Raw genomic sequence first — 24031 nt, 5'->3', positions numbered from 1 at the left:
AGGTACTTTAACCTGCAGTAACAGTATTGCTCAAGTTGGCTTTTGAATAGAGTTCTGATGAAAACCAACAGGCAGCCAGTAAACATTTGTTTTCTTTCTATTCTCTATGCCTCTGTGGTACTATTGTAGGCAGATTTATTTCTGACTAAGATTGAAGCTACATAGACATGCAACATGGAGAGACCACCAGAAAACATTTTTGTCTTCTTTTCACCTCTTTGTTGCGTAACATTTAGGATAACTTGCCTCATGCTGAGATGCCATGTGGTTTCATGGCACAGCAGTATTGCACAATTCAGAAAATCTGAGAATTATATACCGTATTTTCCGGCGTATAAGACGACTGGGCGTATAAGACGACCCCCAACTTTTCCAGTTAAAATATAGAGTTTGAAATATACTTGACCACAGATTCTCCACCCGGCGTATAAGACGACCCCCGACTTTTGAGAAGATTTTCCTGGATTAAAAAGTAGTCTTATATGCCAGAATATACAGTACTGCCCTAAACCCACCCTGAGACCTGCGGGTACAGGGTGGTATTAATTTATTAATTATTAATAACAACAATAAATAATTAAATTAATTGATACAGGCTTCCTTACAGCACAATGCCATATCAAATTACCAAGCACATACCTGCTCACATTCTAAGTTGCGAAGGCCATTGTAAAGAAAATGCCTCAACTGCAGATCCCTTATCACATTTTTATGAAGCTAGTGATGTATTAACTCAGAATAGTGATGTATTAACTCAGAACAGGGGTGCCTAAGCCTCCTTTTTGTAATAGATTCATATATCCAAGGAGGACTTTCATGGGCAGATAGCAAACCTTTCTGCATAAGCTTAACACTGTGTTTGCCACTCTCAGTGACCATTTTCTGCTTTGTGTTTTTAGATTCATACACTATGAAATGAGCCCCAGACATTCTCCAGGTTGTGGTGGTGGTGGTGGTTGTTTTTGGGGGAACAGTGCATCTTTCATGCCAAAATATATTCCTTAAGTTTCAGTTAAATACCATGGCATGATCACATCAGAAGTCTAGGCACAGAAACTATCCGTCCTGATATGTGTTCATGTTGCAATACTGGTTCTATATTGGTTGTCACGTAAAGATAAGGGTGAGAGGGAATACTTGGGTGACTCGTTAGGAATCCTCTTCTGCTTGCATTGTGCAAGTATTAAAAGAATAAGCAGCTTTTGTCTGTTTCTTCCTTTCACCTCTAGGCTCAATGTGTTGAGGCCTGTGAGAACAGTAATTCTCACCAGTCTGTTTCTTTCTTTTGTTTAGACTTACATTTGAGCAGGACATTGAGCATGGCAATACTGACGGCCTGGGAGACTGCCAAAGTAAGCACAACTGTTTCTGCTCTTTCATTTTATCCTACATTAGAGAATCTCTATAGATGCTTGGATGCTGCCTGCTCAGTATCAGCAAAGTTAAAGATAGAATATCATGACAATGGCGAAAACAGTGTTTTAACAACAGACCTTAAAAAAAAGGCAATAGAAGCATTCAAGGAAATTTGCTGTACGACAACATCACCTATTTAAATGGCAATTGTGTTGGAATTAAAACCTAGCTCTGAAGAAAATGTAATTACAGATTGTTTTTGAATGCTGAGTTGGTGCCTAGCGTAACAATGAAATCAGCAGTGGGGCACATTTTTTGAGTATTTCCTCCTACACAAGACATTTGTGTCCCTTGCGGCAATTTTTTGGTGTTACAAGAGCAAAAGTGTTCACAGATTGGCAACATTCACCACAGACGCAGAGGTGGGATATTCTAGCAGGTGATGCTCTAGAGAGAATTAAGATCCTAGCAACAACGATCAGCTGCTGCTTCCATACTTTCTTTTTTTTAAAAAAAATAACCATTCTTCCTAGCAATAGTAACATAAACACAAAGCCAATTAGATTTGGCTACAAGCCCGGCACTACCATAAGGCATACTTGGATGGCTGCCAGGGCCCAAGTGCCGTGGGAGGGGTCACCCCTGACATCTACTCTGGGCCATATTACCAAAACAAAAAACAAAAGAAACACTGTTTGTTTGTTTGTTTGCTTGCTTGCTTGCTTGCTTGAGCTTTAGTACCAAGTGGCTTCAAACCACCATCTTGGATTTACTCCCAATTCCCCTTAAGTTAAATAATATTGAAACATGGGTGGAAATACAGGCACTGCCAATCAAACCATATTGACAACCCTCTTTCCCTCCCCAATGATATAAAGTGACACACAAACACCTGGACATTTCTTGGGCAAATTCAAGACCAAGGAGCACATGTTAGGGCTGGGGCGGGGGCAGTGTTGTAGTGTAGCTCAGGAACTTTTTGCAGAGTGATACCGTCAATTGCTGGAGCCCCCTGGCCTTCCGTCTGTCAGGTGAATCAAGTTTGTTTGCAACAAAACAACATAAAGGAAATCAGAAGATGAGGGACACAATCAAGCAGAGTCTGGATACTTATTTCCGTTGATGGGGATACCTACTTCTGTTTGCATTTCTAATTAGAATCCAAGGTTGCAATTCAGCTGGCTGAAGATCTTTTGTTACAGCTCAGTGTGTTTTACAAGTTGAAGCTTTGCAGTTTGAAATAAGCACCGCTGCAGTTCAGTTGAGCTTACTCCTAGGAAGCTATGCATGCAATTGCAGTCATTGGGTGTTATGCTATGTACTCTTCGGAGCGTGGGTGCATGCAGACACATGCATATATATTAATTGTGGATCGGCTGCCTAGATTTTTTGAATCCCCTTGGGGCTTTGGCTATGGGGGCTGTCACTTCAAAATATAAGAGTGTACTGGGGAGGGGGGCTTATAGATGGCACTTCGACACAGACCTCCTCAACTGTGGGGCTGGCCCTGTTTGGCTATAGAGCAGCATCACTATTACTAGGACTAACAATATTTATAGGGTTGCCATATTCCCAGAAGTTGAAAATCCAGACTAAGTTGTTAGGGGGCTTAAAAAAAAAATCTCCCTACTTGCCATACATCCTGGTTTTCACGGACATTTTGTCGATTCAGCAAAAGCAGGAAAGAGAGTGAGGGAAGAAACTTTTGGGATTCATTTGAGGCCCTCTACAATACACTTTTTTGTGTTAATGATGTTTGCATCTAAACATTTTGGCTCATCCCGATTTGGAAGCAATAAGCATATTCTCAGAGTCAGATTCCAACTATAGATTTTTTTAATGCAAATAAGCATTTGCTCAAAGCGGCTTTAAACAAATGTGTGTTTGCTTTACAAAAATAGAGCCAGATTTTGACTTGGACTACCTAACTACTCAAGAAAAAGACACAGCCTGCAGTGTAGGCAATCCAAACTTTGGATTCAGCTATCCTTAAGTGAACAGAACTAGATATGGGTCTGCCAGTCAGTAGTTGAAAAGGGGAAGGGGAGAGCAAGGAGCATCTTAACTTGATTGTTAACTATTGATTGTTAGTGGTCTCTATTCCTGAAGTTGTTATGATCTATGTGAGGTGCTTGATATAACTTGCTACGCTCTATCATCTGATAGTGTCCAAAACTTTGAATCAATTTGTTCACATTCTAAATCTTTGTGTATAGAGGTGAGGGCATGTATGTTTGAATACCTGTTTATCATTGTGCATGTCCCAAAGTGATTTGTTCTTGAGCAGATTTGAAAGGGCCTTCTTTAAATGAAATCGAACCAACTGCACACTTTTAAAAGCACCAAATCAGTGCAAATGCAACTCAGAAACCCTGTGCTTACCACATAAACCCTACAAAGTTAGCTACACATAGCTGCATGTAGCGCCCCAAAGAGAAAGAAGGAATGTGTGCCCTTCAGATGTTGCTCACAGCATCCCTCGCCAATGGGCCATACTGGCTGGGAACAACAGGAATTGGGAGTCCAGCAATTTCTGGAGGCTACCATATTGACCAGTCCTACCATAGTATATTCAGCCGAGTGAAATTTGGACAATTGAAGGAGTGTGTGTGTGTATGTGTAGATCCCTTAACACTTCCCCTCCCTGACTCTTTCCTTCTCCAAATTCCCTTCTGCAGGCATTGAAATGCATGTTTTCCCTTGCATCTAACATATAATTTGTCAGTGTTGTTGGACTCTTCAACTCCCATCAGCCCAGCCTTGCATGACCAATGGGTGGGGATGATGGGAGTTGTAGTTCAGCAATATCTGGAGGGCAGCACGGTTGAAAGCTCTTGAGATAGCTCTTTGTTCTGATACCTTTAGCCAGCCTTGAGAGTTTCTTGTTCACAAAGTGCTACAGAAGAAGCCAGCAGCACTCTCGTTGAGTAAGAGGCAAATCAAGATAATGTAAAGCTATCAGAACAGAATGTACCCCCAGAGATGAAAAACACACACATGGCCAATTATTTAATGTTCAAAACTCATGAACTACATCCAAGATGTAACCTTCTTCTCTAACTCTTAAAATCAGCCTATCTGTGCTAACCTCAGGAGGAGCATTTAGAAGCTCATATGCCAGAAGTCTTTTAAGTTACTGCCTCAGTGCCTTGGTTTTACACAAAACAGCCATATCCTAATTCCTTCAGCAGTGCTTAAGGATAATTCAAGGTGCATCCTCAACTCACCTTAAATATCCTTATCCTCATAACTTTAATTGCTTTTAATTGGCTAAAAGAGAAAGAGGGGGGAAATATGTATAATTTAACAGAGAAAGGAAAAGAACGTGGTGTGCATTTTAAATTCTTTTGGCTCATCCTAAATATGCCTACTTGGAAGTAAATTCCAGGAAATTTACTCAAAGAGGGTAATGATGGTGGTGGTTATTTATAATTTTACCCTGCCCTTCCTCCAAGAGGAGCCCAGACACTGAATTCTTGGATCCTGAACATAGTTATCTCAAAGTAAATTTCACCCAAAAAAAGGGACTTCAGGGAGTGCAAGGTTGCAATCATAAAAGCAGCGAAGCTTGCACCTTTATGAGTAAATGTACTGAGGTGAATGTGCCATTAGGGCTGAGACCTACATTCTTGAATTGCTAAGAACAAAACATCATCATATTTCGTAGTTAGCTTAACAGCAACTGATGTGGAGGTTACGTTCCAGTGGTCACACCTAAAATCAAAATCATGTACAGTTGTTACCTTGGTTCTCAAACAATGCATTCCGGGAGTCCATTCAACTCCTGGAACCATTCGAAGACCAAGGCATGGCTTCCAATTGGCTGCAGGAGCGTCCATGCCAGATGTTCAGCTTCCAAAAATCATTCAAAAACCGGAACACTCACTTTCAGGTTTCAATCGTTTGGGAGTCAAGGAGTTTGAGATACAAGGTACGACTGTATAGTCTAAACCCGTTGGGTTCAGTGGCAGGTGGTGACGGTGGATTTCGGTATTATGGCATCCTGTGCAAGGCCATCCCTCCCAAGTCCTTGCACTGCCTTTCCAAATTTGCCCACCCCTCCCCAGTCCTTGCACTGCCTTTCCAAAGCTGAGTAAGGAAGTGCCCAGCTTTGGAGGAGACAAAAGGGCTCTGGCAGGGTCCTAGAAACCTCCACCTCCTACCCAAAGCTGGGACAGTTCTAACTAGGGCTCACAGACCCTGTCAGAACCCTCACACCTCTTTCCCATATCCCTGCGTCTCACTTAACCCAGCTTTTTAAGGTCACTTACCCAGATTTGAAGCGATGCCCCTATGGCTCTGTGCAACGTCCATATGCACCACTCTCACATCACTAAATCCGTCCCTGCAGGTGGGATTGCAAAGGCATTTCCCCTGGAACCTAGCTCCATTTTTAGTTGTTTGTATACCTCTCTTCATCCAAAGATCACACAGCAGTTCACAACATAAAAATACAAGATGAGAACACAAGATACATAATAAAATGAAAACGAAAACAAACCAATAACCTCCCCTCCCATAGAATGTTAAATCAACCACATTCACAGTTGTACCTTAGTTCTCGAACGCCTTGCTACTCCAACATTTTGGCTCCCAAATGCTGTAAACTCGGAAGTGAGTATTCCGGTTTGTGAACATTTCTTGGAAGCCGAACGTCAGACATGGCTTCCGCAGCTTCTGATCGAGTGCAGGAAGCTCCTGCAGCCAATTAGAAGCCGTGCCTTGGTTTTCAAACGTTTTCAGAAGTCGAACGGACTTCCGGAACGGATTCCGTTCAAGAACCAAGGTACAACTGTATATTGAGTACTGTGTGAATTAAAACCTAGTACAGTTAGATGAGTGCCAAACAGCCAGCATGTTTGTATGTAACTCTTCTCATCAATGTCAGTTGATGAAATAAATATATACAGACCCGTATAAACTACTGATTGGGTCCCATTGTACATAACAGAGTCATGCAGTCCTATTGCATTTGCCACCTTGTTTATAACTTGCAATCCAGTTTGCTTTCCACTCATGAGCTTTTCTCTCTTCCACATCAACCTGTTCAAAGGCAAGGAATCTGGAGCCTCTCTGCCAGCTTGAGAAAGTTTTAGTCATACCCCCTGGATAGGCAGGCTTCCATGCATAGGAATGATCCCAGGCTACAACTGAATACGTAATAGGGCCATCTCTGTGTATGAATTTGATCGCACCCATCTCTCCTCCAATGTGAAGCTTATCCCATAGTTTACAACAAGAACATGATAATTTCCTGGTAATTCACAATTGGGAATTGGGGACCATGGCATCTTTTCATTGCATTCCTCACTCTCATTTGGCACATAAATCTGAAGAGATTGCACACCAGATTTATTCTTTATGAATTCCACCAAAACTGAATGTAAGACTACTAAAGGACATTTGAAATTCAACCATATAGATATACACCAACTAATTGTTTTTAAGATGAATTTCTTACCACAGCATGATAGTTTCTGGTTTTGTCACGCTGGCTCAAAGGAGCTAGGACAGGAATAAGCAAACTCAGCCCTCCAGATGTTTTGGGACTACAATTCCCATCATCCCAGTGGTCAGGGATGATGGGAATTGTAGTCCCAAAACATCTGGAGGGCTGAGTTTGCCTGAGCTAGGGCATGATAGTTAATTGACAAAGTTTATTATAAAGGCACCAGTCTTGCAACCTGAGTGAGATTGACCCTTTTGCATACAGCTAGTTACCGTATATGCTCACGCCTGGGTCCCATTTGTTTTGAAAGCCTAGGTGGCCCACCAAGATGCAGCACACAAACCTATCTTGATTTTTGTTGCCAATCCTGTCATTCCCTTTATTCCAATCATGATTCGCTCATATGGTTTGGCACATTACTTGTTCCCTTTGTTCTTAAACTAAGCTTTGGGGTTCATGCACACTTCCTTTTGTCCCTCTGCTTTCCCCCAGAGAAAACTGTTCTTTAGTGCTCAGTCAGAGCAAACAGCAATTCAGGACTGACGTTTCCTCCAGTTGAGCACTAAAGAATGGAATTTCCTTGGGAAAGAAACAGGGGAAAGGGGAAATTGCTTGGACCCATGCTTTCTATTCATGGGACAAGCAGAAATGTGCCTTTGGTTATACAAAGAGAACTGCATGGCTACAGGAATTATTGTTACTAGTCAAGATTTCTTGATTATAAATAAACTCTGCAAACCAATCTCTATTTGGTTACCCATACGCATTTGTTTGGGGTTTTTTATTTTCTGTTTTAAAAAAGTTACCCCACTCTTGAGGTTGAAATCTTTCAGAAAAATTAACAATTTTATAATCAAAACTATAGTGTACAATAGCTGTGCAGTACCATAGAGAGTGTTTAAATATTGATCCAAGAAGACTATGCCACGGCTTGAATGCAGATGTTCCTTTGCACTCTCCAAAGGCACTTTCACTTGACCATAGGGAGGGTTGTTCCTGGTTTCCCCATGAGCCCCCCAAATCCCTTCCCAAAAGGTGGTTGAGATGTCATTCTTCTCACCCACCTCCCCATGCACAAGTAGAACTCATATCTCCTCTTGGGATCCAAGAACCCCATGTTTCTCTCTGCAAGAATAAAAATCAAGTTTTTACTTAACGCAAGATTCAACTATCAATTTGATAAAACCATATGAGAGAATCATCACAAACAGAAAGTGACACTATACACATGAATAGCAGTAAGGATGTATGTGAGGTTTTGTGGATAGACAACGCAGAACGATATTAGAAATAATTTTTTTCCCTTTCCCCTCCCTCTCCTTTCTCTTTTTTTTTTCCAGATTCGTTCGTAGCACTGAATGGTAAGGAAGTTCCCCTTCCACATTGTTTTAATACCTGTCTGTGCAGATCAATTTTGGAGGAATCATATATTTTACAATCTTGTCAAATATTTCCATGTTTTTATTGTTTTAATATTTTGCCCTTATTTACTTTTTTCATAGACATTTCAACTACATCAGATCATGAAATGTCTTACACTACAGTGTATGGTCAGTTTTGGAGTTTTTTTATTTTTTAAATCTTCCTCAAATCCTTGTAGTAGTAGTTCGTTGTTTCCATTCCAAAGTAGATATAGTCCTTTTCATTTTGGGGCCTAGTTCACTAAACTGATAGAAGATTAATTTATCTCACTCTAGCACAGTTATTTCAGTCTTTCCTCGTCCACAGCGACCCTTGAAGTAAGCTTAATGCGAGCTAATGCCAAATGTCTTGTAAATTCACATGCTTAAACTACAGAACTTTGGAAAAGGAAATTAGAGAGGAACAACTCCTCTAGGCAAAAGGGTATAGAAACCTGAAGTATATTTTTGTGCATAAAGTGACCAAGCTCCATAGTCAAGTTTATGCCATTGGGTATGAAGGGCCTCGTGTTATGTACTCAATACAAATTGAGATATGTAACATTTGGTCCAAAAGGTTGTAGGGTGGTATTCAGTTAAGCCCTGCTCAGAGGAGACCTGTTTAAATTAATGGACCTACGTTAATCACGATCATTAACTCCAGTGAGTCTACTCTGAGTGAGACCAGTTTTGAATACCACCCATATTATACAAAATCAAAATCTGCAGACAGTTAAAGTATGGGTAAATTGGGGAAGGGCACGTCAGGCCTCCATCCCAAAATGAAGCACTAGCTGCCAATTTTGTATCTCCTACTCAAGGAAGGAAGGCCGAAGAGTGGAAGTCCTGACTTAAATACTCAGCTACCAGATGATGATAATAATAATAATAATAATAATAATAATAATAATAATAATAATAATAATAATAATATGCCTCCCATCTGATCTGACTGGGTTGCCCAAGCCACTCTATCTAGGTGGCTCCCAACAAAAAAACCGTAAAAAACACAATAAAACATCAGACACTTAAGAACTTCCCTGAACAGTGCTGCCTTAAGATGTCTTTTAACACAGCTGTTTATCTGTTTGACATCTTCCACAGGGCAGGCACAACTACCAAAAAGGCCCTCTGCCTGGTTCTGTGATTGGCCAGGAGAGCAAAACAAATCCAGCTGAACTGCTCCATTGTTTTGGGGCAAATTTGCCCTCAACTTATGGAAAACAGTTGTCATTTTTCAGCCATGAAAAGCACGAGAACTAGATGGCATATTGGCAAACATATGGCCCCAAGCCCATGTTTGCCAAGGGAGCAAAAATATATCAGTAGAGGATCAATGGGCAGAAATATGGGGTGCTTAATCTTCTCAGTCACTGTCTCTCTCTCTCTCTCTCTCTCTCTCTCTCTCTCTCTCACACACACACACACACACACACCATATTCTGACCCTAGAAGGGCACTTTGCAGGGGGCAGGGAGATAACAAACTGGGGAAAATTCACAGAGAAGAATTGGAATAGCAGATGAGGAATTGAGTGAGCACACATCCATTTATGTTACGAAAGAAACATGATGTTTCTTTCTTAGATTCCATTTCTGCCCTTACTGTGTAGCAGGTGAAGCAGAACTTGACTTTCAAAATACATGTGTACCTAACAGAATCAAAGATCTTTCACACGTAAATAATTGTAAGAGTCAGCCCTTTTATTAGTAAAGCAAACCAATGATATTTTTTCCTGAACTTGTTTTCCATCTGGGGTTATAACATTTGCAAACAACATTTGTGTCCTAGCATAATAATGAAAACACAGGAAGACCCATGGGGAGATATGTGGCTTTTGTTTTGCATGGGGAGGCAGCATTTCATTTTAATACGGCACTTCCACTCTGTAAATGAGGAGAGAAAATGTTTTTCATGTTATACATCCAAACGCATAGCATCAACTGAAGCATTGTCAGAACGATGTTGGGATTTGGAAAGGAGAAAGGCACATAATCTCCCCTATCATAGCATTGACAAGAATCAAAATTATAATTTAAGCACTACTACCCCATAGCTTTAAAGTCTTTGCCTTCATGAACCAAAGCAATAAGCATTGACACTTATGGCTTGGCAAATTTTCCTAGCTGATACTAAAACATGTTTTGATAAGAGGCTGCTTTCTGCCGTGGCTAGGCTGGCTAGCATCCCCACCCCACCCGCCATCCTAAATATATTTCCTTGGGTGGAAATCCCTCACATTTAAATGAAATTCCATTAGAAGGACTGAAGTTTAAGCAGTACTTGAAGGAAACAGGCAACGTAATATTCTGTTGCACATAATAGGCGAGCTTCCGGATTGTCAAAAAGGTGCTCTTCAGTTCCAGGGAAATCATTATTGTGATCAGACTGTAATATTTTGTAACTGAGAGGATGCAACATTTCCTCCCATATGGCATATTGGTTGCTATTGTGATTGCTGTGTGCAGTGTGGCATAGAGAGTGTCAAGGCACCTACAGATTTTATCTTATTTTAATTGACAACGTAATTAACGGCAAAGGGGGACGTGGGTGGCGCTGTGGGTTAAACCACTGTACCGCTTGGGTTTGCCGATCAAAAGGTCAGCGGTTCGAATCCCCGCGACGGGGTGAGCTCCCATTGTTCGCTCCCAGCTCATGCCCACCTAGCAGTTCGAAAGCCCGCAGTGCAAGTAGATAAATAGGTACCACTCCGGCAGGAAGGTAAACAGCATTTCCGTACGCTGCTCTGGTTTCACCAGAAGCGGCTTAGTCACGCTGGCCACATGACCTGGAAAAAGTGTCTGCGGAAGCGGACAAACGCCGGCTCCCTCGAACTGTAAAGCGAGATGAGCGCCACAACCCCAGAGTCGTTCACAACTGGACTTAATTGTCAGGGGTCCCTTTACCTTTAATTAACGGCAAACAATACAACACCCCATCCCACGGGCCTGCACCATTTAAAAACCATTTTGGAGGCATTGTGTGCCCCTCTACTCCAAAGAGCTAGCACAGAATTGCTGGAAGCTGAATCCCCGCAGCGGTATGTGATGATACGTAATGCTGCTAGAAATTACCCCACCCAAATAAAGCTCTGGTGGAATAGATGTTCCACTGGCAATGTCTTGTCGGTGAATCGGGGGAAATGGATCATGGATAGGCCTCATCCAGAGCTCATTTGCTTCCCCAGCACTCCCACATAATGCTGCATCCGCCATGGGGGCGACATAGTTAATTTCTTCCCATTGTAGTCAATAGTAAGAAAACGTAGGAGCATTCTGCTCTGCCCACAGCAAAATGGCAAAGCGGTAGGTGTGCTTGTTTCATCAGTGGATCTGCACACTGCCACTTCCAAAAATGCACAGTAGGATATATCTGTGGGTGACAGAGGAAGGTGCCTAATATGCTCCCAATTGCCAAGAAAATGGTTTTATTCACTTCCCTTCCTTGCTGCTGCTTCTTCTTATTTTTTCTTGCCAGTTCAGTCTCTGGGTTGTTGTTGTTTTTCCTCTCCTATCTGCCGTGACAGATAAACTCCTGCAATAATTTACATAGCAGGTGATAAAACTGAAAAGACTTAAGCATCTGACCTTTTCATGCACAATTGTTTCCCATATCCAAAATAATCATACCAACCATGTCAAGCACCTGTTCTGCCAAAAAGTCAAATGCACAGGGAATGGGGAGAACAAAACAGGCTTTCTTCCTGTAAAATTTTACTCTCATATGCATCAGTCTTAGTGAATGAGGCCCACATTTTGCTGCTGCCACATCCTGTCTCCCTTTGTGGTGTTGCTTTAACTTTCCCCATTCATTGTCTTACTAGGTTGTTCTAGTCACATAACTGAAGAGTGTGTAGAGCATTTTAATATCTGCCGTCTCTTAGAACAAACGCTACTGTGCGTTGATAACCTGTCTAAACGTTTTCAAGTTCCTTTTTCGTGCAGTCTTCTGGCTGCATCCAATTTCTTATTTGTATACTGTTATTACAATGACAAAAGTTTTACAAATCGTGAATGTGGTATCTTGACATGATGCATATTTTTTTTAAATCGGGCTCAATTTTAAAACCTGAAAAAATTACAGTTTTAAAATTGAAGCTGAAAAAGCTGGTTTTAAAAATAATGCTATATTGGTGGTGATTCAAGCACACTGTAGTAAACTTTCAAAACATAGTAAAAATTCTATTTTTGCAGAATATTTTTTTCCTTCTGAGAAATTAAACAGAAGGCATCTTCTATATTTGATTGTATATATCTGGTTTTCCTGTAGTCTAGATATTACACAGGTGGGTGTTTTGTTTTTGTTTTTGTTTTAAAGAAGAATACAGGTGAAACTCGAAAAATTAGAATATCCTGGAAAGGTTCATTTCTTTCAGTAATTCAACTTAAAAGGTGAAACTAATATATGAGATAGACCCATGACATGCAAAGCGAGATATGTCAAGCCTTTATTTGTTATAATTGTGATGATTATGGTGTACAGCTGATAACCCCAAATTAACAATTTCAACTTTGGGGTTTTCATCAGCTGTACGCCATAATCATCACAATTATAACAAATAAAGGCTTGACATATCTCGCTTTGCATTTCATGAGTCTATCTCATATATTAAACTCCAGTAGCTAATGAAGACAATTGCTTACATAAATGGACTTTTCCACGATATTCAAATGTACTAAGGACTCCACGCTATCGTGACCATAACATCGAGTATTCCCATTGCCTTCAATTTACAGTTTTGCAGCGAGCCAAAGAATGGCAACACATTCTAAAGGATAGGGAAGCACAGTTTAGTAAGGTATACTTTTTATATATGGAACCAAATAAGAATTCACATACCAGTAACTCTCCTAGGAAATACAGTTGTCTGAGATCCTTGGAAAACCAAACTCTCTGCCTTGTTGGCAGTTATCTCAATGGAACATTGCACTGGCTTAGCAAAAGGCAGTTCTTCATATCCTGTATCAGAATGCAGATTGAATGTGGCACAACTTTGGGCTAGGCTAGAGCTCCAAGGGGGTATGTATTGGCAAAAGAGGTTGTTTGCTGGCCCAGCTAGCAAGTCCAAAATGTAACCAGTTGGAAATTTCAAGACCTGGTGGGAAAGAATAGTATGCTCTGGTTTCTTGGCATTTGTTCACTCATCTCTCAAACCAAGATGAAAGAGAATTTATCTTGATTACATGTAGCAAATCATTTCTCAGTGTGCAGTAGGCTAACATATTAGTGAATAGGCTGATTTTTGACATTTCAGTGAAACACTTTCTTGCCCTACTACCATCTGGTACTCATTAATATTTTTTTTACATAGTTACAGCTTTCCATTATCAATGAGTTCTCCACATAGTTGAAGCATATGGTTTGGGAACACTTATTGCAGAGAATGTGTCCCCTGGGCAAATATTTTCCCTAGATTACTGTATTAAGAAAAGGCTTTCCTTAACCATACGTACAGCTTAACCATAAAATGGCCCCTTTGAACGCATCTAAACTGAAAAGTATCTGTACTGGGATGTGGGTGGAAAATGCTTATTAAATCAAAGCATGAAATGCAACTGCTATTTGGCAATGGTTCCTTCCACTCCTAATACCTTTAGATACAACTAATTGCTTTATTGTGCTGAGAACTGCATTCCTGGTCAAGTTGAACAAGTTTTTGTGATGTACAAAAGTAAACAGAAGGTTGAGCTGCCCAGGGGAGGAGATATATCAGTAGTGCTCTAATTGCAGGGAATGAGCATGAAAAACTCCGCATATAAATTTCCATGGCTATTCACTGCCTCAGTGTTGGGGGGGGGGCGTGTTACTGCTTATGGATGACCGTGTTGCTAGGGAGTATTTTATTTTATTTTTTTGCAGCAGTCCCAATTACAGAAGCCAAATGTTTCCACCGATTTTATCTACACTCAAAGCATCCAGTGTATGAAAAATGCTGATATCAAGATCTCCAGAGATTTTCCTTCTCTGTAGACACGTTTAGGCACCCTGCTAATATTCCCAAATGCCAAGAAAATAAATGGGTGGGGGTTTCCCCCCTCCTCCACCCTGCTCCAATTAAAGGAATTATTATTTTCAAAGAATATAAATTTTAAAGAATTCTTTTGGAAATCCTTAAGGCAACTCCTTAGTTTTCATTATTAATGGGCACTGGTGGAACTGCACTCCCTGTCATGATAGATAAAGAATAATGCAGTGCCCATGTCAGTGCAATTCTCCAGCCTGGGGTACAGTCCTATAAATTAATCACGTTAATGATTAGCTGTTGCAACTGATAGCTCCAGCCACAGTAAAACATTGTGAATCTGACCTGCTTTCCTGCAACTAGTTACAAGTACGAGAGCATAATATATAAGGGGTGGCATGAGTTCCTAAGCCACCTTGCAACCTTCATGTAACTGAGAACAACAACTCTCACCTCTCTCATTCTTCTGCATTGAGTAGTCCCTACTCAAGGCAAACACATCCTCTAAGTCCCCTCCTTGCTTCTTTTCTTCTCCCCATACAGTATATAGCCTTCCCCATCAGATTTTTGAGCCCGTGATGCTCCTGGCTATGCTACAACTTCCTGATCGTCCCTTAGCATAGGTGTGAGGAACTGGATCTGGACAGTGGGCTTGATCCATACACACATACACACACACACACACCTACACCTACCTGTGGATCAAGTTTGATGGCTGCATGTCAGCAGCAATGAGGAACGTGGCTTGGCTGAAACAGCCTCGCAGGCCAAAAATTCCCCACGGGCTGGAAATTCTCTATGCCTGCCTCAGAGGCGGGTTCTGTTGGCCCAAGTAACTTGTGGATGGGAATTCTGCCTGTCCTGTACAAAGGCTTATTATCCCCAAACAAGCAGTTTCCCGCCAGGTTGTGGTCCAGGACCCATGTGTGCTGCTGGAATTCCATGTGGCTTTGATGGCTAGGATAATCTTTTTTTCAGTTGCATGACCTTTTGAGTTCCCTGTTCCAGCCTCCTGGAAAATTAGGAACCTGCTCTTTTGTACATGCCAGTGTAAGGTCTCAGATTGGCTGCTGCCGTGTACTCTAAATAGAAGGGTACTTTTGAAAGCCTGCAGGGAGATTTAATGAGTACAAATGCATCTGTTTACTTTCTAGTGCGAGTGGTCAAGAGAGGAGACTTAATCCCAAAATTCCAGAAGGAGTATTATCTAGTTATTGCTTGGTGACAACCAGGCCCATAGCAAATCACTGGAATCTGCTGTATCCCATCACAGATTTTCCGATATCTTTTGGAGCAATCTTCCTCCACTTTTCATTCGTTTTTGAAGCGAGACTGTTTGGCAACAGAGAGCAAAATATATATATACCTCCCAGTCTCTTTCCGAGTCATGGGAGAGCTGCTGTTAGAGTAAAGCACACTGGGCTAAGTGAACAAAATACTATGGCCTGAAATAAGGAAGCTTCCTTTGCAACACTAGAACTCACGTCCTAGAAAGGGTTGCTGAATGGGTTATCTCTGCCCAAATCAGTGGAGGAAGACAGTAAGAGATAGATTGTCTTCATCCTTTTCTGCTTTTGCATTTGATTATTTTTTTCATCCCCCCCCCCCAATTATCCAACAACCATGGCCGGTGCTTTGTCTTGCTTTTCATAAATAAACTTCCATCGTGGAAACATCCAGGAGACACACACAAATCACAAAGATCTCTTAACCTTGGCAGCAAATTTCAGCTAATCCTCCTTGCTCAATGATTAGCTTTTGCCATCCTGGTGCCCTCCACATATTTTGGACTACGTTTCCCATCAGCACCTGCTGGAGGAAACCAGGCTGGCAAAGGCTGCTGTAGATAATCCTGTCACTCTTCTCAGGTGTTGGATCACACCTTGCTGAAAATACATGTGCAACACTCTGACTTTTAATAGTGTATGTCAGTGGTTTTCAACCAGTGTGCCGGGGCACCTTGGGGTGCCTTGAATGGTGGTCAGGGGTGCCGCAGGCAACACTGGCTTCTGTCCCTCTTTCCTTCCCTCCCTCCCCTGATGCCCTCTCGCATCTCTGCGTCCCAAAGGCTTGCACAGCTGTTTGTTGCAGCAGCCCTGGCTACAAACTCCCCGGACGAATGGTGCCTCTGGGGCTGGCCTCTGGAGGTGCTGGTTGCCAGGAGCTGAGGCGACTCGGAGGCTAGGGGTTGCTGCGGCAGCTGCCCGGGAGACTCCCAAGGAAGAGGGGAGAGGAGGCTGAGGGAACACTCCACAAGGGAGGGTGTTTGAAGAAGGGTGAGAGACTTGCCAGCTCTGCAGGCAATGGGTGACATAACTGGGCTCCTGAGCCCCACAGGGGTGCCGCAGAAAGAAGGTAGTTGGTTAAGGGATCTGTGGACTCAGAAAGGTGTATTTTCTTTCATTGACCCTGAAGGTTCAAATAATGCACATCCTTCAAGGAAATGCCTTTGGAAATGTTGCTTGATGCCAGGCTGCTGCTTCTCCCTTTCGCTAACTGTATTTATGATGCAAACAGGACACTCCAGTTCCCTTGTTCCCAGCACTACCACTTCAGACTCTCCAGCCCAACAGGGCTATGACGCTAGGGGCCGCATGCTTGATTGGAAGGATCCAGTTGGCTCGTCTGAAAACACAAACCCCTATGTGGCCGTCTCATCCCATAATCACCAGGACAAGAAGGGTAAGGCCTTGGAAATCATTCTTCCTGTGGTGGCGAGGGAGGGGAGCGGCTGCAGTGTAACTGCTTCCAGCTGGAGCGCAGCAACTTGCAATAAAAACTCTGGCCCTATAATTAAAAGCTTATCACACACACACACAGGCAGAAAGCAAAATAATAAAATTTTAAAATTGGGTTTTGGCTGCCCGGTGACTCAAGAAAACCATACAGAACAAATGTGAGCGTATAAACTTTGGGTGTGCTTGAGAACAAGATTGGGGAGTTTTAAGCTAGATGAGATGATGGTGATAGGAGATGACCCTCGGCTTTACATTATTCACCACTCTGCACTTCCAACAGAGTGTTATGGAAGAACCTTTGATGTTTAATTCATTTAAGCTGCATGTTCAAGCCACTTAGTAGTGTTACGGAAAATCCCTTGAAATAAAGGACACATTCCACCCGGAAGTTCCCCTGTGCAAGGCCAGTTGACATTAATAGCAGCCTGCAGTGTTCCCATTCATGTCAATAAGGCTTCCAGGTGGATTGTGCTTGAAGAAACAGGGCATACTGAACCACAAATAGCTGTGGCAGAAACGGTTGCTGCCATTGTAATTGTCCCCACCCCTTTCTTTTATCATTAAAAAGGTACCCATATTGTCAACATTTTGCTGTTTGGTAGCTCAAATATTAGTTGTTTTTTAAGTGCAACTTTACAACGGGACAAGTGCCAGGTTTCTAAGTTCTTCACTAGAAGTCCCACCCGCCACCGTGCACTTTCTCAGGCAGCTACTCATAAGGCTGCAGTGTTTATTTCATTTTCTAATTAAACTTTAGAGTGAGGGCGTGTGTCCACAATTCCAATTTGTAGCCCCCCATAATTGAAAGGGCACATCTTCGAAACAGGGGCGGATAGGCCCTTCCTATGATATCCATCTTTTGCCAATTGCTGCAACCTTAGATTGGCTATTTTCGCATGCAGTGTGATCGCAATCACAGATGCTCGAATCTTGAAAGTCGTCTGGTCCAGCTTTTCTAATGCTTCTCAACAGGGAGCTTCAGCTTCATCTGTTCTGTCTGTACTTTTGCTACACTCAGTACCTTTCATTTCAGTGAGAGTTCCCTACACTACTCTGGTTGAAGTGGCTTGAGCTTGCAGCTTAAATGAATTAAGCAACAAGGTTCTTTAATCTTCTCAGCTGGGGGGAAATTCTTTCTTTAAGGTAGACTTTAGGACAGAATCCACTACAATGCTGATGTCATGCAGCTTCCCTTAATTTCAGTAGGAATCCCACGGGCAAAGAATAGGGTTGCACAGCTGTAGTACTCAGATGACAGCTTTTCAGCAAGGAAAGAGCACTTTGGGTCAAATTTTCACTAGTTTAAATTAAGGCTATAAGTTTTTCTGCAGTTTGGGGAGCAGTTCTGTCCTACTTACCTGGAAGCCTGAGTTCCATTGACCTAAATTAGGCTTGCTTCTGAGTAGACATGTCTGGTAGCAGGCATTGACATCTGAGTAGACATTGCACTGTACGTCCATTGATTATCAACTAACAGTGATGTCTACTCAGACATAAGCACCATGGAGATCAATGGGGCTTACTCCTAGGTAAGTGTGTACAGGTTGTTGCTAATTTTAAGCGCTAATTTTGAGGAAAAAGTTAATTGGTTAATGAAAGGCTCCATTGTTCATTCTTGAAGCCCTTTTATAGTTAAGGTTAATTGAAAGAGGTATACATCACCCTTCAGCAAATCTTCCAGGGAGGCATACAAAACAGAATTTTTTAAAAGGACTAAAATAATAAAATTGTCTTTGCCTGATGCTGAATGTTAATGTCAGGCAAGCTTCCCTGAGGTTCCACCATGCAACGGGATGTCACCAGGCACATTACCTCAAATGTTGGAGGCACCTGAAAGGAGTGTCTTTGAAGATTACCTCAATACACAGGCATGTTTGTAATGAAAGAGATGTTCCTCTGTTCCAAAGCTATATGGAGTTTTATACAAGCACTTTGAATTGTGCTCATAAATAGACTAGAAGCAAGTGAAATGCTTTTCAGAACTGGTGAGATATGTTCTATCGACTGCTCTCAGTCAAGATCCTGGTGGCTCCCCCCCCCCCCACACACACACTTTTTTTGGAACTTCAGTTTCTGAAAAGTAGTCAAAGACAGCCCTACATACAACACATTACAGTAGTCAACGCTAGTTGTTACTAGAGAATGGAAAACAGGAGTCGGGCTATCTCCAGTGAGGAAGCTGGATCTAGAAGTGGCGCAGGTTTATAGTCGTATGGGTATTTATTTATGGGCATTCGGTTAAAAGTTGGGATAATAATAATCTATACACATTTTTCAAGCAGCTGATAAAAGATCTTTCGGAGTTGGTAGAGTGCACTTGTTCTTTTGTGGTTTTTGAGACTGCACAGCAGTTGACTGAATGGGCAAGCAGGCTGCTTAAGTCATATTGCAATCTCCTTCCAAATTTCAAGACAGCCCCCCAGTGTAAAGTTGATGGGCTATGATTGTTTTCACTTGAATTCTCCTAATGATGAGGTTACCAGAGAGACTTTATTAGCACTTGAACTTCTGTATTTAAATATGGATTCTTTGGGGCCTAATTAGGAATATGATCAAAGCTGGAAGCAGTCTATACACGTTAAAGAGGGTGAAAAAAAACAATGGTGGCAGAGGTGACTGCATGGTTGTTTACCATTATCGCATATCTGTGTGCTGTCTCTCCTTCCCTTGCCCCCTTCAAGCCAAGCTGGCACATAAAAAAAACCCTACTGATATTCCAAATTATTATTATATGAGGGCAAAGGAAAGAGTTGCTATGCAATTTTTTTTTTTTTGAAAGAGAGCATTATGCTTAATCTTTCCTATGTTCACTTTGGTTGTGGATTTATTTTCCTTCACAAAGGTTTTTTTCCCTGCCTTATATTTTTATTTTACACTGTGCTTTCTGGTTTTTTTGTGGTTCTGTTTATACCTGTGGAAGGTGCTTTTGCTCTCTCTCTCTCTTTCCCTCCTACCCCCAAACCGGACTTGCCTTTTTAATTGTACTAATTTCTTAAGCCACTTGCTGCTTTGTTTTCAATGCCACTGACGCCTTGATGATGTCACATCCATATGTTCCGCTTTTAATTCAGCGCAAACATCTTGAGGGAATCATCTTGAGGAGAGATGCAAGAAATGGGGGTGGGGGTGGGGATAATTAAATGGGTTGACTCATGGGAATGTGACATTTGTGTGCACCGCAGCTTTGGTAGCTAAATATACTCCGGAACTGCTGCTTGGAGAAACCTCACAATTCCTGCCAAGATCAAAATGTGGATTGCAGTGCCTAGCAAAGAGGCTGTGTGCATTGCCTTCCTTCTGGCCTTTTGAAAAAAAATACCCCATTTGGGATGAGGGACAGGAATTTGACAACAACCAACAGGTCTTCTTCACCTTTGCTTGGCAAAATTTTGCAGCTTTTTCTTTTTGCTCCCTCATTTTTTCCTCCCTGCACAAATACCTTTCCGGAGTATGTTTCTGTTTTCTTTCCTTTCTTGCTGTGTTTGCAGTGTTAATTTAATTCTGTGTGTTTCTCACCTTTTTACAAAAACCAGTATTTCTCGCATTGCAATCTAACCTTCCCTTCTGCTGCCATTGTACATAGTCTCTCCCCTGCCCTCTCCCATGATAGAAAATCCTTTCTGTGGAATGTTCCAAGGCTGTACCCTCTTTACTATAAAGTAGTACTACAGTGCTGTGTTTAGAGATCTCCTACTAACCAAAAGAATAAACAAAGAAAGTGGAGTAATTTTCTCTAGCAATAACAGGGCCTTGCCCCCCACCCTCCTTTTCTGCCTCTTTTCTCCTTTAGAAATTCCCAATAAATTTCAAGTCTCAGATTCATTTTGTCAAAACAACTGTTCTGTTTTAACTCTGTCATAAGCTGTCTAGAACCTCTCAAGCTATCTCTTTTTTAAGTTAAAGTGTTGAAAACTAAACACAGATGTGGCTTTCACTTCATTGTTTTTGCTAAAGTTGTTGCATTGTTCATGCCATTCAAAAGTGGGGTCAGAATGGTTTGTTCCATTTAACTCGTCAGTTGCTTTTTTTAGTGGTATGTGCGTCACTTTTCTTTGCTCGCAGTAATCCTTTAAGGAGAACCTCTCTCTGGTAAAGTGATCCTGGGCAGCCTTGTTTCTCTTGAAAACGCTGTGTTAATCAGTCCTCAACTTACAATTCCTTGGAAAACAAAATAGCAGTGCTTCAGAATAAGTGATGCACTAATGCAGTTCCCACGTTCAACTCTGCCAACTCATTTCCACAAACTGCTATTTATGCGATTTGTTTACCCTCTTGAGCAGTATGATGTTGGAGTCCCAGACTCACGCGATCCCATGATTCCAACTCCCATCAAGCGAAAAATGTTCACAGGAGTAAGTTCACGGCTGAGCAGTGATTTGTGAAAAGGAGCACGCGGCCAAATGGGGGAGATGATTCTCTGTTTATGGCCACAATTACACTGTGAGCTGCCTTGAGGGCCCCGGAGAGCTGAGAAGTCAGTTATAAATATACAAACAACCATAAATATTACAAAGCCTGCATCAAATTTAGAAAGCTACTGATTGAAAAAGATTAGTCAGAGACGTACAGTTTGTTTTAATAATATCGACAAAACTAACATCAAAGGCAACTAGAAACCATGTTTATTTCAGCATGCACTGCTCATTACAAAAACCTGGCTTATTTGCATCTCAAAAAAATAGAGGGGGTGTTGCAACTCACCATCTAACTGGGTTTCAGTGAAGCTATATTGCTGGGGGGGGGAACTGCAGTGAATGGTTAATTCAGATGTTATATTCCTCACACAGAGGCCTTAAGTGCTCCTTTTTAGTGGCACACCAAATAGGAGGCCAAATCTTTGTGATCAATCTGTTAAGTAGATTGCCCTGAGCATGTGGACCTTTCCCCTTCTGCCCATCAGTAGTGTAGGACGCTGTGGTAGAAACCCACACACGCCAGCATTTTCTGTGACTTCTACCCTGCGTTGGTGTAGTGTTCAACCCTAAGTTCCATGGTGCCATCAGTAAGTAAATGTAAAGGAAATAGGCAGTATCATTTACAATACAGTGTTTCTACTGTTCAAACCATAAGTTCATCAGTGTTGACGGACTGCTAGATAGCACTCAGAAGACACCCGAAAAGCCCAATTATTTTAGTGGCTTCTCTGTTCTTGTATTTTTGAACACTTGACTTTTAGTATTACTGAATAGATTCAAGGACGTTGAATGAAAAGTCTGTACATTACTTGTCGTTGTTGTTTTTAAAAAGTTGTATTCTTCTGCTGGCAAAGAATCCTTCACTAGGTTTCCACCAAAATGGACTTGGAGGTGTTCTCCTCAGCTGAATACCCTACGGCCCACTGAGGCTCTGGGTGTAAATGATGAATGGGAAAATGATGTTGAAAAGCTGTGTCGGTTCAAGTAGCAGCTGCATAATCAGTTCCATCTTTTGGGGCCAGGAAGGAGCTCTGTGCCTAAGACACATATGGCTGGAGTCACACTCATTTTAGTAAACCATTCTGACAACCGACATCAAAAGCAAACCCTTGAAAACGCGACATTAAAGAAAAAGGCAGATTCTCTCCTTTGTTGAGCTGGTTTTACGGCAGTGTATTTCTCACGCTTGGGGTGATGGGGTTTCCAAATAGCACAACATGGCAGAATTAGCCCTGTCTGTCTCCATTTCCACTGTTTTCCTCACATCTGGCAGAGGCCTGTGACAAAAAGTAAGAAATTTTGTAGTTGTAATCCGAGTAATATTTCATACATGCAGGATTTTATTTTTATTTTTTGCTTTCCATGAGTTCTGTATCCTCATTTAGATCCCAGTAAAAATACTTCCCACATTTGAAGTCCGACCTGTATAAAACCCCATAGATTATGCCACCTTAAGATACTCTTTGATGAATAACAATCAAATTATTGAAAACATCCTTGTTTAGAAAATACATTTTATTCATGCGTGTCATAAAAGGGATTTTTCAAAATTACACTGGAGATTTAAAGATAGTTTTTAAAATGAAAAGTTTCTATGAGTTGATAGGAAAGGGATTAAAGTGAGATAATGAGAAACATGAAAAATGACATGGCAGCAGTGTCCTTCCAGAGTGTGCACAGAATAGCTGCATGAAGAGTTTTGTTAAGAGATAAAGAGGAACAGCACTAAGTATCAGAGCAAATTGAAGAGTGAAAGTTATCGAAAGCCAAAAAGGACTATCGTGTTGCCACACTGAGTCACAGCTCATTCCTTCATAGGAACTGATCCAGATTCAAAGTAGTAAACATGGGTCATACTGTTGAGTGTGTGTGTGTGTGTGGTAGCAGAACATACAATGTTGTTTCAGCACTTTTAACCACCACCCAATCTCCATCTTGCCCCATGGTTAGTAGATTTTTCACAACACAAAATTGATCCCCAGAAGCAGATTTATTCCATTAATCCAGGGCTGGCTTCATGATATGTAAATGCATGTGAAGACACACACACACACACACAAATATGCCTTTGTGATCTATCAAAGCAATATCCGCACCTAGGTGCACAGATTCATCTAGCTAAACCAGGCATGAATCTCAAATTTGCAGGTCAGTTTCGTGCACCTTTTTTCCCCTTTTTTCACTCTGGCAACTTGTCAAAGGCATACCATAGAACATCTAGAAAACAGCTCAAATATGTGCCTCAGTGACTGACACTTCAGATGTTTGATTCAAGTCCCAGCAGCTGGGCAGTGTTTTCATAAAAAATGGACCTGTTTAATGCCCTTTGAGCTTTGAGCAAAAATGGCAAGGAAATATGAGGCACTGGAGCAATTGAGCCATCTTTAGTGACTGAGCAAGGTTGTCTGCTGTTTGAAATAAAAGGAGCAGGGCCTTTACTAAGCTGCCATTTATCCTCTTCCTCCAGCCAGTCTCTCCCAAATTACTCTGGAGATAGGCTAAACTTGAAGCTACTGTATTCTCAAGTGTGTACTTTGCTTCTAAATGTGCTTGCTTCCCATGTGAAATCCCCATCCCCAAAAAATATTATCAGCTTGTACCTGCTTATTTATTTTTATTAATATATTTCTGTTCCACCCTTTACTAAAAGGGTCACAGGCTGGTCTACAAAAAAGAAGGTAATATATAACAAAACACATTGTAAGCAAAAA

The 24031-nt window shown here is 41.5% G+C and overlaps 1 protein-coding gene across 5 annotated transcripts in view; it reads left to right on the top strand.

Moving 5' to 3' along the window:
- The window catches only part of SEMA6A (semaphorin 6A), a 173854-nt gene that overhangs the window by 132852 nt on the left and 16971 nt on the right, over nucleotides 1-24031 (top strand). The window contains exons 16-19 of one of the 5 annotated variants that reach the window (XM_033163591.1): nucleotides 1294-1352; nucleotides 8146-8166; nucleotides 8308-8355; nucleotides 16685-16849. In XM_033163591.1, the coding sequence (XP_033019482.1) occupies nucleotides 1294-1352; nucleotides 8146-8166; nucleotides 8308-8355; nucleotides 16685-16849 (293 nt within the window). The remainder of the gene's footprint in view (nucleotides 1-1293; nucleotides 1353-8145; nucleotides 8167-8307; nucleotides 8356-16684; nucleotides 16850-24031) is intronic. The other 4 variants (XM_033163594.1, XM_033163592.1, XM_033163593.1 and 1 more) reach the window with 4 other exon arrangements.

Source organism: Lacerta agilis, chromosome 11 (assembly GCF_009819535.1).
Source record: "Lacerta agilis isolate rLacAgi1 chromosome 11, rLacAgi1.pri, whole genome shotgun sequence".
NCBI lineage: Eukaryota > Metazoa > Chordata > Lepidosauria > Squamata > Lacertidae > Lacerta > Lacerta agilis.
This window is presented reverse-complemented; position numbering and strand designations above follow the sequence as displayed.